This window comes from Phalacrocorax carbo, chromosome 9, assembly GCF_963921805.1.
Source record: "Phalacrocorax carbo chromosome 9, bPhaCar2.1, whole genome shotgun sequence".
NCBI lineage: Eukaryota > Metazoa > Chordata > Aves > Suliformes > Phalacrocoracidae > Phalacrocorax > Phalacrocorax carbo.
Window position 1 is genome coordinate 35,560,322 of NC_087521.1, and position 15,388 is coordinate 35,575,709.

A 15,388-nucleotide genomic window follows, 5' to 3' on the forward strand; every position below is an offset into this window, starting at 1 on the left:
CGGTCACATTTCAGCAACCGTACCTTCAGTACCACAATTTCCTTTCAGCAAAAGATGAAAAATGAAACAGCAAAGGAGAAAGCAACAGTGAAACTGCAGCTCCCACCTCCAGCTGGCATCTCAGATAGGAACAGGGACAGGTGTCTGAGCCTTAGCTTAGGGCCCCGACATAAAAAATGAGCTATAACCACTCCCAGGGCTTCAGGTTTGCCACCTTCTAACCTCCTCCAGCGTAACACCAGGAGCTCAGCTCCGTGTTTATATTGCTGTAGTGCTCAGAAATGGTGTTTTATTTAATTTTCTAATTTCTCCAAGCATGCTGGCTGCAGCACCCAGGCCCAGCAGCTCTGTACGAGCTGCACTCAGAAGGGTGCTACAGTAAACTAAAACTGAGATTTGCATCTTCCCACTCCTGACACAATCACAATAGAAAGTTTTCATGCTAACCAGAAAAAACAGTCCATAACGACCATTAACCATATAAACACAAAAATATCGTGGCCTGTCCTGTTGTAACTGTTTTACACCTTACGCTACCTGTTTTGTCTCACAGGGATAGGGGAAAAAAAAGTACAACCACAGCTATTGAAACTGCCAGGGAGATGCTGTTAAGCAGTGTGTTTCCTGGCAAATCTAGAGTTAATCTGATGCGCTTGTCTGTCAGCTGAGCATGCCCAGAGTAATCCAATTAGGGTAATTAGAAGTGGCCAGAAGTACAGTCCAGCACACTACTGTTCCAATCCAACCTTTAGCTGAGTCGCACAGCGCAGCTGGTCAATCCGCACACACCCCCCTTGGGGTGGAACGGATTAAAAAACAAAAAATAAGGCACAGTGACGGAGGCCCGCAAGAACACCACCACCTTAGCCTCTGCGGTTGTTTCAGTGACTACTCCAACAGCTGCAGCAGTCAGCTCCCAGGGAGCACAAAGGCAACCTGCGTACAGCTAGATGCCAACCTCACAGGGTAAGGTCTACAGCAAAGCCCCGTTTGGAGCTCCCGCAGTATTAGGTACTGCGCTTGGACATGCCTAAAGCAGCACAGGTTCAAATTATATTGGACAGCTCCTATCTACATCTAGAGAATAGCTGAAATGGGAACACACCTCACCTATCTCCCCCATCACCCCAAACACTATCATTAAAGCTTTTATATCAAAGCACTATCAGTTTCTCCACCTCCACTTAAGGTGCTTTTGTCCATAAATTGGCATTCGCCACAGGATTTAACCCACTGTAAGGGAAGACGACTTGTTTGATTTCCTGCATTCTGAGCAATAATTAAATGCTAGCTCAGCTAAATCCTCTTCCCAGACTTCAGCCGCAAAGGAGTAAAGACCATTTGTCCCTCCTCTCTCTGAGAGAAAGGCTGCCTCCGTTTGGTACATAAGGCACAGGACTGCAAGACAATCCGTACGCCAGAGAAAAGCTGCTCTTCAAATACCAAAGATACGTAATTCAACTCTCTTCAAGAGTTACAGAGAAGGTAACAGAGATAAGCAGAGTTAAACAAGTTTTATTCATAAACTGTTTGGGGGAATTTATCGATACAAAAAAAAGTCAAGAAAGGAACTGACTTTCTTAAAGTCCGCTAACCCCTCTGGGAACATTTATAATTTCACATCATAATTTCTAGAAGAACACATCTCCACACCTTTTACATAACCTGGGCTGTAGTGAATATCATATTTCAGATTTGTACAGAAAACACACTTGCAGTAGTCGACTTGCAACCTGTGTTAACAAATTACTAGCTACACGTTACACAAACACAATAATAATCAAGGGGCATGTTCTCTCGTTTTATACATGAACCCAGTGCAGTCAATCACAAATTACATGGTTAATTTAAACGGGTTTGTAGTCCAGCTTGGACTCGAGCTTCTTAGAATCAGCCACTTTTCTAACAGCTTTCATGAAGTCTTCCTGAACTACAAAGTCGTGATCGGCACGGATCGCAAACATACCTGCGAAGAGTAATTTAACAGTAAGTTCCTTGCAGCAACAGTACGTAAAAATTCACTCAAATTAAAGTGAAAACAGATCCAAGTTACGCTGTCTGCACATAAGACTGTTACATGCAACTCTCGGATGTTGGGGAGGAGTAAAAATCAACGAGACTACCCTTCTGAACCAGGTGATCACTGAGAAGAAACGTATTAACTTGTTTGAGACTATGAGCATATGTTTACTGTGTTACTCAGCCTTCCCACATAGGCAAACCCCGAGTACAATGAATTTATAACGTGGAAAAAGCATAAAGTAGTATAAGCTCTCTGATCACCCAGGTACTAAGAGAATTGGATGCTCTGCAGACAGGAGGAAGTCGGGTATCATGGCTGTTTCTGGAATGTATCTAGTTCTTATGAGACCATATCACAGATGTCATGATACTCAGCCGCTAAGCGGTTAGAGACCAGCTCCAGTTCAGAAATGGTACAGCTGGTTTTATCTGCCATCGTGCTGAACCTGAGCTACAGGGATCTTTTATGTGTCACAGGATAGTGCCCAAATCCACACAACTCTGCAGGGACCCAGCTCGGGCAGGGGATATCAGCAGCGTAAGGTCACACAGTGCTACTGCTCCTAACTGGCAGCAGACCAGCACATATCAGCCAGACTGTTTGTATGTCTAGCTGCTTTATCTGCTGGCAAGAGACTCGTCTGTAACCTTAGAGGGAGGACATAAAGGATCAAGTTCTGCATGACCATGTAGGTCATAAGGATCTTGGAAGAAAGGAGGTTTTGTTCAAGTTGTTCCATCAAAGCTTCGGGGCATATCACCACGCTGCTGTTACGCTTATCAGTCCAGACACACATGACACACTGTGAAATATGCAACTGTTTTGGCATTTTGCTGCTGTCCAGATGCTAACATTTCCACTCCGTAAATCAATCTAGCTGTTATGAACAGAATACAAAAAGGGAGCATCAGTGATCATGCGCTATGCTCCAGCAGGATGTTCTTGACCTCCTGGTTTTCATCCATTGATTGAGCTCTTTCTCCGATACTTCTAATGTTTAGCATCAACCAAGACTTAGCGCATCAAAATTAAGAGTTAAGCAAAATACCTGCTTCAGTACAGACATTTCTCAAGTCTGCTCCATTAAAGCCATCTGAAAGCTTCACAATTGCTTCATAATCTATTAAAAAAACACAAATGCCAATTAGAAATAAATTCATACATAGAATCACAGAATCATTAAGGTTGGAAAAGATCTCTAGGATCATCAAGTCCAACCACCAACCCAACACCCCCAGGCCTCCTAAACCATGGCCCCAAGTGCCACGTCTACAGATTTTGTGAACAACCCCAGGGATGGTGACTCCCCCACCTCTCTGGGCAGCCTGTGCCAATGCCTGACCAATCCCTCAGTAAAGAAATCTTTCCCAATATTCATCTAAACCTCCACTGGCACAACTTGAGGCCATTTCCTCTCGTCCTACGGCTTGTTACTTGGGAGACCAACCCCCCCCTCACTCCAGCCCCTCTCAGGCAGCTGCAGAGAGCAAGAAGGTCTCCCCTCAGCCCCCTCTTCTCCAGGCTAAACCCCACCAGGCTCCCTCAGCCGCTCCCCAGCACACTTGTTCTCCAACATTTCCCCTTACGTGTTTCGTTGGCAACTATATAGAGCTAACAAAGAAAGACTTTACTTGGATTTCAGTGCAAGCAGATGCCTACTAGACTGATAACTGAAATCAGCAACTGTATTACCCCTTTCATTAAAACAGAAGTGTACTGCAGCCACAACCTCATTTTATATAATTAAACTCCCCAAGTTTCTAACTTGTGGTTACAAGCATCAACATGAAATGCAAGAAAAGCTACATCAAGGCACCGTTCTTATCATTCAGATAATGTAAGAAACCAGAAAACTTATCTCCAAGTGATTGTAACTCCGTTCCTTTCTGCCTGTAACAACTGCGTCTACTAAAGGTATTTGATGTCTTGATACATTAAGCCTGATATTTTATGCACATACATTTACCAAGAAAGTGGCTATGGTTATAATTTCTAGAATCAATTTTAAAACGCTGCCTCTGTGGAGCCTCCAGCAAGTTCTGATTTTTGCAAGGCCGCTTATTAAAAAAAATTATCAGCTCTCTGCAAAACTTTTCAGAACAGTTTACCTTCTGTATGAGAGTCAAAACATTCAAAAGTTTTTACCTTGAGAATCCAAAAACCCTAGAGATTAGAAATTCTTCAACTTTGTTTTAATTCCATGTAGCACAATGTGCTGTGAGTAAGTCTCCCCAGAATTGGAAAGTCAAAAAAATTAAGGGAGGGGACTAAGCAATGTCAAACACGGGGAGCTTTGGTAAGCTTAGAGCCTTCAGCAGACTCTGGTACTAGGGCAGGAAAATCTCACGCTGGAACCTGGAACAGGTCATTATCGCAGGATTTTAATGCAATTCACACCCCACCTTGCTAGTAAGTTCCAGACTTCCTTTCAGGATCTCAAAGCTGAGCAGCTCCATCTTCCCATATCATGTTCTGAAATTTAGCTAGTATCCATCTGACAGCTCACCCTGCTAACTGGTGTAAAGGAACCATCCTGCCCTGCTTCCACTCCAGTGCCCAAAGATACGAGAAAAAAGATGAATTACTTTACCTCAGGTTCATGATTTGCTTTGGACCTTCTTCTCTATCTTAGACTACAGTCACATGCATGTTTAAGCCAACACTGCTGCTAAGAAAGGCAATCCTCATCCCTTTCGCCCTCCCCCAGCTTGCTCCCGCTCCCGAGCCACCCCCTCTATTGAGCTGCAGCTGTTTACGCAGCCAGATGGTGAACGAGATCAGTTCCACTCCCCAGATCGAGCCGCCTGCCTGCATGAATAGCTGGTGTCAGCAAAGAGGCAGAGGTGGGTCGCACGGGGCTGGGAACAAGCAGGCAGGACCCATGGGGCCTTGCGGAAATAAAAAGGTATCCAACGTCATTTTGAAGGCAAGTAACAATTACGGTTTTCTTGAGGAAAGCTCTGAAGTGTCACTGTGAAACTGAGACTCTGGTCAGCTGAGAGTAAGAGTCGCTAAATAAACCTCCCCCATGTTATCTGATAGATACTTCTGCCCCTTTCGCTCTGGAGAGAGCTCTTGCCACCACTAACCACAGACAAGCTTTGTTTCAGACAACAAGGCTTTCATTACACCTCTCTGAACTCCAAAGTAAGTTTCTCGGTGACTTTTAAAGATTCTTTACTGTTTTCAGACTTCTGCAGCAACGATTTTTCTTTCTTTGGGGGGAGCTAATGAAAATGCTGGTTACTCAATTTAAGCTATTCCTTTAGAAAGGGGAAACTACCTGATGAGAATCATGTTGATTTTCTAGTTTACAGCCTGCTCCAAGGGCTTACAGTCAGTTTTCCTTTGCAAAGGAAGGCTTAGTGACAATTCAATCAGGATGCATAAAAAAAAAAAAACCCAAAATGTAGAATTCTGAGAGAGGAAGTGATATGGCCAGTGTAAGGGAAGGACAGAATCATCGTAACAGCTCACCCTCTTCACATTTTTACAAGCAAAAGTAGGAAGGATATCCAGGTAGCTTCCTACTCACCTATTTCACCATGTTTAGTGATAGGACCTGCATGAATCTTCAAAATGTCTAATCTGGCTTGTTCATTTGGTAGATCAATATCTAGAAAGAATTACAGCTTTAATAAAAACAGAAAACCACAACTCATATTATAATAGCCTCCTTCCAGTCACTGTGAAGTAGGAACTCACGGATTTTTCTATCCAGTCTTCCAGGCCGCAGAAGAGCGGGATCCAGCGTGTCTGGTCTGTTAGTAGCCATGATCATTTTGACTCTGTGCAGAGTATCGAATCCATCCATCTGATTCAATAACTACCAGAGAACAGAAGTTTTTTTATTTTTAAACAAGCCAAAATCCTCCCACCATGATCTACTGTACTTACTTGACACGTAAGTACTTTCACCAAGGTGTAAAAGCAGTACAGATTAATCAGGAAAGAAAAAATGCTACAAGCCTTCTAATGGAAGGCCACAGCTCCCTGCGTATTCTATAAGCAATAAAGGAGAGCTTACGAGAGACACTGAAAATGCTTTGCCCAGAGAAAAAGACACAGAGCAAAGCAGAGCTCAACTGTGAAAGGCTTGGCTAAAACAATAAGGCAACAAAAACGGTGCGAGTGCTAAAGGAGCCAACGGCCGGCTGACACATTTTGATTGTGCTGCACTAAGCCCAGGACATTCAAATTAGACTTGGAGAACAGCCTCTAGAATACTAATACACGCACACGAAGACATTTCATTGTGAAGATTCAAAGTACTTGCTCTTTGATCACAGTGCTTTAATTCTGTATGTAAGGCAGACACATTCTTTTGAACCAGGCAAACTGTTTGCAAACACAGGCCAATAAAGGTTCCCATTAGCTTCAGAATTAGTAACTGTCACCAGCAGTTTTAAAATTCTCTTCACACAACCCAGTTTACCAGAGCAATTGGTACAGAAAAAGAAATACAACTACTTCTCCTAGGTTTGAAAAATCTAACCATAACAGTTCTAAAATTTTAGAGTAAGCATCTTTGGGGCTACAAGAGACAAGCTCCGCTTTCCCCTCCTCAAGAAGGGCAAAGCCCTCCAAACCTTCAGAGAAGATGCAGTGGGCAGCAGCAAAGTCAAGTCCCAGTAAGAAGAGAAAACATCCCAAATAATTTTAGCAATTTTTGAAGATCCTTTCAATTAGTCTCCCTATTGAATTCATGGCCGAGTCACCGGGATGCACAGCGGCCTTTTGTAAAAGGAGCATCTAGTTCGCTTCAGCCTAAGATTATTAACTCAGAAAAAATTCTAACGTGCCGGATCACGGCGTAACAATTCACACCTGTGATATTTAATGTGAACCGTACAGTACAGTCAGGGATTAGACACTCACCTCCATCAGAGTCCTCTGAATTTCTCTATCAGCTGAGGTGCCTTCAGAAAAACGACGACCACCTGCAGCACACCAAACCCTTAAGTTATAGCCCTTTATTTTTGCCTCCATATAATACTAAGTCGGAAGACAGTTAGGTAACCCTTTCAAACCTGGGGGGAAGCAGGGGTGGCATTTAGAGTTAAATGTGTACATTTTTAAATGCTTTTTCATATAGTCAAAAAGATCTAAGCCAGATGTGAACAGGTATGGTTCTAAGCTAGCTGTAATAGCTCCAGGAAGAAGCTGAACCACTTGTCTTGTTATGTTTCTTCTTAATAAACATGCGTGCACCCTCTCCTTTGAGAGAGGGGACTGTAACTTTATAGCTTTATAGCCAATTTCAGCATTAAAAGGAGACTCTAGCCACCCCACAGGCCATTAGCCTTACCTATAGCATCTATCTCATCCATGAAAATGATGCACGGCTGATGATCTCTGGCGTAATTGAACATCTCTCTGATCAGTCGAGCGCTTTCACCAATGTACTTGTCCACTATCGAACTTGACACCACCTTTTGAAAGACACAAATGAAGAGACCGGAGTGCAAACAGATTAAGCAGGCACGCGCGTGTGTGAGCGCAAGGGTAAAGTTACGCTACCTTTAGGAAGTTGCAGTCAAGCTGGCTAGCGACAGCTCTGGCCAAAAGTGTTTTCCCTGTACCTGGACAGACAAGAGATTGAAGCGGTTTAACTACCAACCCAACACTGCACGCTAGCGACTTTAAAAGAGAGAAAAAAGAAACAAAAAAAGAAACAAACAAAGCTATTGCCATGGTTTAAGCGTGACAACCAAGCATTCATTACCCTTTCAGGGGACTCACCAGGGGGGCCATATAGCAAGCAGCCTTTTGGAGGTATAATTCCCACACGCTGGAATAATTCTGGGTTTGTGAGCGGCAATTCTATTACCTGTGAAGAGACAGATAAACAAACAGAGACTTTGAGTTTTAAAATAGATCAGCAATCCTGGGACGCTAATGGTACACTTGCCAGTCTGTTTTCCAGATACATGGATTCTTATTTACAGCGCATTTTGTATGAGAAACAGCTAAGTAAGAAAATGACAGATTGATCTAACAGATTGATCCACAACCCTGCCCTTGTTGTTCATAGAATCATCTAATAGTTAAGATTGGAAAAGACCTCCAGGATCAAGTCCAACCCCCAACCCAACACCCCCAGGCCTCCTAAACCATGGCCCCAAGTGCCATGTCTACATGGTTTTTGAACACCCCTGGGGATGGTGACTCCCCCACCTCTCTGGGCAGCCTGTGCCAGTGCCTGACCACTCTGTCAGTGAAGAAATTTTTCCTAATACTCAATCTAAACCTCGCCTGATGCAGCTTGAAGCCATTTCCTCTTGTCCTACGGCTTGTTACTTGGGAGAAGAGACCAACCCCCCCTCACTCCAGCCCCTCTCAGGCAGCTGCAGAGAGCAAGGTCTCCCCTCAGCCTCCCCTTCTCCAGGCTAAACCCCCCCAGCTCCCTCAGCCGCTCCCCAGCACACTTGTGCTCCAGACCCTGCCCCAGCCCCGCTGCCCTTCTCTGGACACGCTCCAGCAACTTCAGACTTTAGCTCTGCAATGGCCTGTTTCTATTGATGCCCTTTGCTCAAACCATGTTCTGCTACTGTCACAATACAACTACCCAGAGTAATTGTAATAGTTGTTTGTGCAAAATTCAACTTTGATTTGTTGGTTGTCAATCCTAGCTATGCCCTCCCACAGGACTTTATTGCACTCCCTTAGCCTAAAGGGCCTCAGATTCTTCAAACCCTCTTCTTTCAGGGATTGTCTTCATTTTAATCTCAACCCAAGCTTCTGTAACAGTAGAGGTAAATTATAACCTGGTTTGAGAATTGGGCTTTGTTGCCAGAGTAATCTTTCTCTGCCACTGTAAGGTGTGTGCACAGCACACAACCAGCCTCTGTTACAGTCGGTTGATCACAGCAGCCTGAGCTCGTCTTCACCCACCGCGTTCCTGGGCAGGCTTGCGCAGCCCGCAGCACCGATACCCAAACTAACCATATTACTTCAGTGGAAGTGCACCAGCACCCTGCAATTGCACTGCTGTTTGCCACAAAGATAATTATGAAGCTGGAAAACATTTAAACAACACTTCAGAAGTTATCTTCTAGTACAGGAAAATGTCTGAGTTAATGAAACATGGAAATCACTCATCTGATCGGACCCTTTAACGGCCTGTCTCCTGAGGGCTTAGGACAAACATCAGTAAGGTGTTTTTGCACTGAAAAACACCACTCAGAACATATATCACTATTTGCTAAGCGTTTCTGAGATACTGGATACCTCTCGCAGCTCTCTGATTTGTTCCGACAACCCTCCAATCTCAGAATATGAGACGTCCCCTGGATCTTCATGAGACATATTATAAACCAGTGGATCTACTTCCCTTGGCAAATACCTGGGAAAAGGAGTTAATAGCAGAAGTTTTTCATTGTGCAGACACATTTATAAAGTTACTGCCATAAATGTTACAGCAACTATGATATGACAATGGTTTCTTCTCCTCCCACCTTGATAACATTTGTTAAAAAAACAGAATAAACCCCAAACCTAGCAAATCTTTTCAAGTTTTAACCAACCAAAAGCTTAAAAAAAATGCTGAAAATGCCAAGTTGTAACTGAATTATTTTTTCAAAGAACAACCAATTCCTTTTTAAACCATATATAATGGACACATAAATCTTCCCTCAAAGCAGTTGTCCTTACTTAAGCACTGCTTTGAAGAAAACATTTACAAAATATTTCAGAACTGATTACTCAAGCCTTTGTGTAACCTACTCAGATCATTATTTTCCCCCTTTATATGACGAGCAGAAGAGCAGCTCTAGAGCAGAAACCTACCTCATAATAGTCAGCGTGGTCATGTCCAGAGCAACTCTTGTCCCCGGCTTCAGCTTACTTTTGTCAAGCTAGTCACAAAGGAAGTATTTCTATTAGAACCACACTCCAAAACAATGTCTGGTTTTAGCCAAGATGTTTACTGCAGCTCGCACTCTTTGCTCATTCACACACAAAAGAAAACAAGGCTACCAAGCTACCTGCCAAGCAGCTCGTTTAGTAAACCCTGTGTCCCCATCACCACCATATATGGGAAGGCTTAAACTGGGAGAAAGCCGGCCCACTGTTTCATGATCTTCGGGAGAAGCGATCCAGGAGCTGGCGTAGACCAATGAACCTGTTGGTTGTCACAACTAGACACCAGCAAAGCCAAACCAGACCACGGGAAGAATTTCTGGTAACAGTGAAATAGATCTTAAAGAGCAAGTCATTAACTTACCTCCACCACTTTTGAAAATAAAGACTATTTTCTAGACTGTAATTTTTTTAATTTATTTTTTACTGCTGTCAATCTGATGGATTAGTGAGAGATCTGATCTTCCCCTTTGCTCAACACAAGGCAGACAGTTGTTTCAGAACAAGCAGCAAACCTCCTTTAAGGACAGACAGAACAGCCTGCCCATTTGAGTCCAACCTTGCAACCTTTCTACTCCATGGCCTTCTCATTTCTGACTGACGGGAAGGGTGAACAGATGTTCCTAACCTATTTTCTCCAAGTCTTCTGTCATTTGCACATAACCAGTTACAGCCCATCTTCAAAGCCAGCTGTTCCAGTTGTTATTCTTTTGCTATCATTCACCTCAGATGCCCTACTCATCCGCCTCAGCAGTTTTTGTCTGCTTACTCCACTTCTGACAGTTTTAAAACACATCAGTGGTCCTATTCCAGTACACCCCACTAAATTCTGCTGGGATTGAAACAACCAACTTGCGTTTCTCACCTTGTGTTTAAGAAACCCAGCCCAGAACAGCCCCACCTCTCACACAACACACCCTCGAACGATCACAGATATTACCTCACCGCTCTAATCTCTTCACTTTTTTTTTTTAAATAAGGTACTCAATCCACATTTGAAGAATATGAAACCTACTTATTCTGAGCTTTACTAACACTGCACCTGAACAAGAGGGACTTGGACACCTGTTTGCAAGCACTGGCTGAAGCTTCCCATCACCCTGCAGGGGGGATTTATAAGGTCCCTTGCCCACGTGGGCTCTTCAGGCTCTAGTAGTGTTCAGGATCAAGCTGTCACTCCTCCCTTACTGGGTTCACTAACAAGACTAGGCAGCTGGAAAGAGGTCTTAAGAAATCTGTAAAAGCTTGAAATTCTGTCAGATTCAACATGGCCCAATAGATTTAAGATATTCTACAGTGGGAAGAAAACCAAGACAAACCACTTGACCGTGAATTCCTTAAGAAATGCACTCTAGATAGGGAAGTAATTTTGTTTCAATTTAAACAGCGTCACTCCCCTTCCTCAGCAGCGCAGCACAGCCACAAGGACTTTGGTCAAAAACTAGTTCTTCTGGTCTGTGAAACACTCCACGGGAAATCATTGGCCTTGATATTTTGGCATTTTGAAAACCATCATGGATTTTTATTTTTTTTTTTAAGTCTCTGGTATAAAATCAAGGATCTTTCAAGATAAAAGAGTGTTTTTACTAAAGTATAAACTCGAAAGCACATGCTGCAATGCCAGGCTCATTCAGGCACAACCTAGTCCTTAGCATTTATCTCTGTTTCAACATAGAACCTCAAGACTAGCTCATGTGCCCCAAAGTGGAATTAAGTATACTTCTGTTCCAGAAAAATATTTTCTTCATTCTGGTGAAAGAGAATAGTGAGTTTGCACCACTCGAATGTCTTGAAGGGCATGAAGCTTAAAATTAGGTATTTAAAGAGCATTTCAATACTAGCAATTCTTGCAGATGTTTTAGGCAAACAAAAACTTATCACATTGGTGCACTTGGGGAAAGTCAGGGATAGCTGCGTATATACTAGATGAACTAACACACCTACTGGTACCCACATTTCTCAAATAGTTTGTCTCTAAAAGGAGGAGGAAATTCCATCCTTACTGAAATATATATAATCCAAATAATAACGTTGGCAGGGTCAACACCATAGGAAAATGCCTAGTGCATGAGTTCTGCTCACTGCTTACTGCTAAGCACTGTTCATCAGGGACCTTCACCAGGAGTTCCTGACAGCCAGAAACCCCCTGCCACCACCCCTCTTTTTAAATCCTTCAAAGTACAGCAGGCTCTGCGCTCTGCCACTTGCTTGTTGCCTCAGCTCCTACAGCCACCGCAACACCATTACGGATGAATCATCCAGAGTTGGTTTAACTTTTGCATGTTGGAGTTCTATGACACTGTTCTTCAATTTAACTTCCACATAAAAACCTTAAGCTAATGCAGAGATTTTGGGTACTGTAAAACATTTGCATATTAGTCTTGCAAACATTTTCTTTCTTTATGTAGCATCAGCAAGAGTTCAGAATTCTGTAGTGAACATCAGTTTCTCTTCAGAAAGAGAAAGAAAAGCCACCTCTAACATCCGTACTACACCTGTGCTCCTCTGACTGAAGAAGTTTCTATTTTCCACAGTTTCCATAACACAGGAGAACATCCTACAATTCTGACATGTTCCAAGCTCAACAACAGTTACCTTTCTCCACCATAAAGGAATCAGTTCAAGATGCACTGGGAGGTCACAGCTGTTAAAAGATCTTACACTTCGTCATGCATTAAAATAGGTAAAATGATGCTGCCTTCTCAGGACACATGATCCTTCCCCAGGGTCACTATTCTCTGTTCAGAGACACCTCACAATCTCACATTTCATACACATTCTTCTTTACTTCTCTCTCTCAAAGTCAGGAATGAGCGTAAAAAAAAAAAAATCTAACTAGAGATTTCTACATCTTTCTACTTCCACCTCTCCAGTAGAGATTTACTTTCGCTCCCCCAATGGCTCTGCAGTTGCAGAACACGTTCACAAGTACTGTGGTTCCTACTTAATGGGCAGCTTTGGTAAGGAACTGCCCAGGGTTTTAATTACTGTAAGTGGGTCACATTCAGTGCTCAATTAACCAACAAGCAGATTTTTAAGCCGTGCCTGCACTACATCCCTGATACTTTTGTACAAAAATAAAAAGCAGAAGAGTACCTCTAAGTGGTTCTTGCTGACTACAGCAGAAGACAGATTATGCTGCAAGGAAGGTTCTGCATTGAAGTCTCTAACTTCTACAGAATTTGGTGTAGGTAAAAAAAGCTGCTGTCTCGTAGACTAGAAGTGACACGGGTTTTTTTTAAGATTATTAAGGACAAATAAAAATCCCTCAAGAGCGTTTAGAACAGGTCGTCTGCCTACCATAATTATTTATTGGAGTTAAAAGCATTAGAAAAAATTACAAAGATATACAGTTATACAACATTATATCTAAAGCTCAGCACACTGACAGTAATGGCCATGTGCTCACAACACAGCGAGGGAGACCTTACACAGCTGATTAATCTTCATAGCGATGATTAGTTTTCAGAGAGTACAAAATCAGGCAGAAAGACGGACTCAATAAAAAGCATAAAAGGTTCCAGGAATGTTTTGGACCACTTTATCCTTACTAGGAAGTTGCACGATTACCAGCGACAAAGGGAGAGGGCAAGCAGATACCAGTATAGAATAGCCATACACACCCATACACACCTTAAAGAAGAAAATACTCAATCCCACTTAACAACCTAGATTATCAAAAGCAATAAAAATATTCCAGACCAAAGCAAACTTCTTATGAATATTCACATAGATCAGCTACCTGACGACGACAGCCGACCACGTATCTTGGTCCATTTGTAGCCTTCACGATGACTGGAGAGAGAAGACCAAAGAGAAAAATCAAATTTCCTTGATTCACTGCTCTGAATTATGCTTCTGAACTACCCGGTATGTGATATTTTTCTGCCAATACTCAATTACTGACACTCTAGTTGTTTACTCCTCCAAATCTTTAGCCAAATTTTAACTGCAAAAGCTTAGCTTCAAGATTTCAAAAAAATTAACAGTCCAGCATACTTACATTTCTCTTCTGTTAGCTGTTTAAGAACCTCACCAACAATCTGCCAAAGAATAAATGTGGTATTAGCCTACGGATAAATCACCATTGCAAACCAAAATCCAACATGGTTCAGGACATGGAAGATGAATCCACCTTTGAAATTCTTTCTCCTGCTTCATGCTGTTTGCCAGCACTTTTATTTCTTTAACACAACTCTGTCAGCCAGGACAAACACAAAACACCTCTCTAACCCATATGTTTGGCGTGTCCATTCCTGACGGTAAGGCTCCCGTTTCTGTTAACTGTACCATTCCCGCTTACTTTCTTGATAACAAAAATGGACTTAAATCATAGAATCATTAAGGTTGGAAAAGACCTCCGAGATCAAGTCCAACTGCCAACCCAACACCCCCAGGCCTCCTAAACCATGTCTTGAAATGCCACGTCTACATGTTTTTTGAACGCTACTTCCAGGCAAGCTCACTGCCAACCGCCACCATGGGCTGCTACGACCTCATTTCTTACTTACCTGCCCAACGCTCTGCAAGGCCTTGAGATCGTTTTCTGATTTTTCATATTGCTTGGTGAGCTCTTTCAGCTGCTCCCTTACTAGAAAAGGAAAGAAACACAGGATTTTACTAACGCTCAGTCCAACGGTAACTCAGGACCGGGCTCTTTACTGCCAGAAAAGCAGCAGGTAGAGCTAGAGCTGTGGGAGATTGACATGGCCAGTAAGTCATCCTCTGCAAGCCCAGCAGAGGCCCTGTTCAGCGACCCCAGGGCCTGCCTGAGAAAACACTCAGTAGGAGGCATCTAAAAACCCAATCATAATTAAAAAAAAAAGCCCAAATTCAAAGGTAGCAGAGCCTTTGTACGGCACTGATTTTTTTTTTTTTTGGGGGGGGGGGAGGGGGGGCACAGAACTGCCAGAATGATGTAAGAAAGGGTGTTTGCAACAGGAAAATAAAAGGCTGACAGAAAAAGCTTTCAGGTGGGTGAAAACCTCAGGGAATGGGGGGGGGGGGGGGGGGCCGGGAGGGGCCGAAAGCCTCAGGGAAAGAAGGGAGGGGGATGGAGGGAGGCGAAAGCCTGAGGGTCCCGAGTCTCCCGCCCACCCCACCGCAACGCAGGTCCCCGGGGCCCGGGCCACCCCGCGGGGCTCTCCCGAGGGAGAAGGGGAGCAGCCGCGGCCGGCAGCGCTCCGGCCCGCCTGCCCGCCCTCCCCTCAGCCCGGCCGCCGGCGCTGCTCCGCGGGGCCCGGCCAGGCCCATGACGAAGCGCGGGGAAGCGGCAGCGGCCGGGCCCCCTCAGGGCTCGCCAGTGCCCTCAGCGACGACAATCCCCGGGGGTGGCGGCGGCAGCGCTCACACTCCTTGAGGCGACCGTCGATCTCCTTGTGCTCCAGCAGCTTCTTGCGGTAGTCCTGCAGCGCCTTGTCTCTCGGGTCCGCCATGATGAGCAGCCGCCGCTCATAGGGAATGCCGGGAAGGGCCATGGCCGCGCGCCCGCCCCGCCCCGCCCCG

At 44.0% G+C, this 15,388-nt stretch overlaps 1 protein-coding gene across 1 annotated transcript; it reads right to left on the minus strand.

Moving 5' to 3' along the window:
- Window positions 1-1,495: 1,495 nt before the first annotated feature.
- Window positions 1,496-15,388, minus strand: PSMC6 (proteasome 26S subunit, ATPase 6). Its single transcript, XM_064461143.1, has 14 exons — window positions 15,234-15,388; window positions 14,395-14,474; window positions 13,887-13,926; window positions 13,626-13,678; window positions 9,812-9,879; window positions 9,254-9,368; window positions 7,766-7,853; window positions 7,544-7,605; window positions 7,332-7,455; window positions 6,902-6,963; window positions 5,729-5,849; window positions 5,559-5,639; window positions 3,072-3,143; window positions 1,496-1,966 (listed from the first exon to the last, which is right to left on the minus strand). Exons 1-14 carry the CDS (start codon window positions 15,358-15,360, stop codon window positions 1,848-1,850), a joined length of 1,212 nt encoding a protein of 403 aa, XP_064317213.1. The 5' UTR covers window positions 15,361-15,388; the 3' UTR covers window positions 1,496-1,847.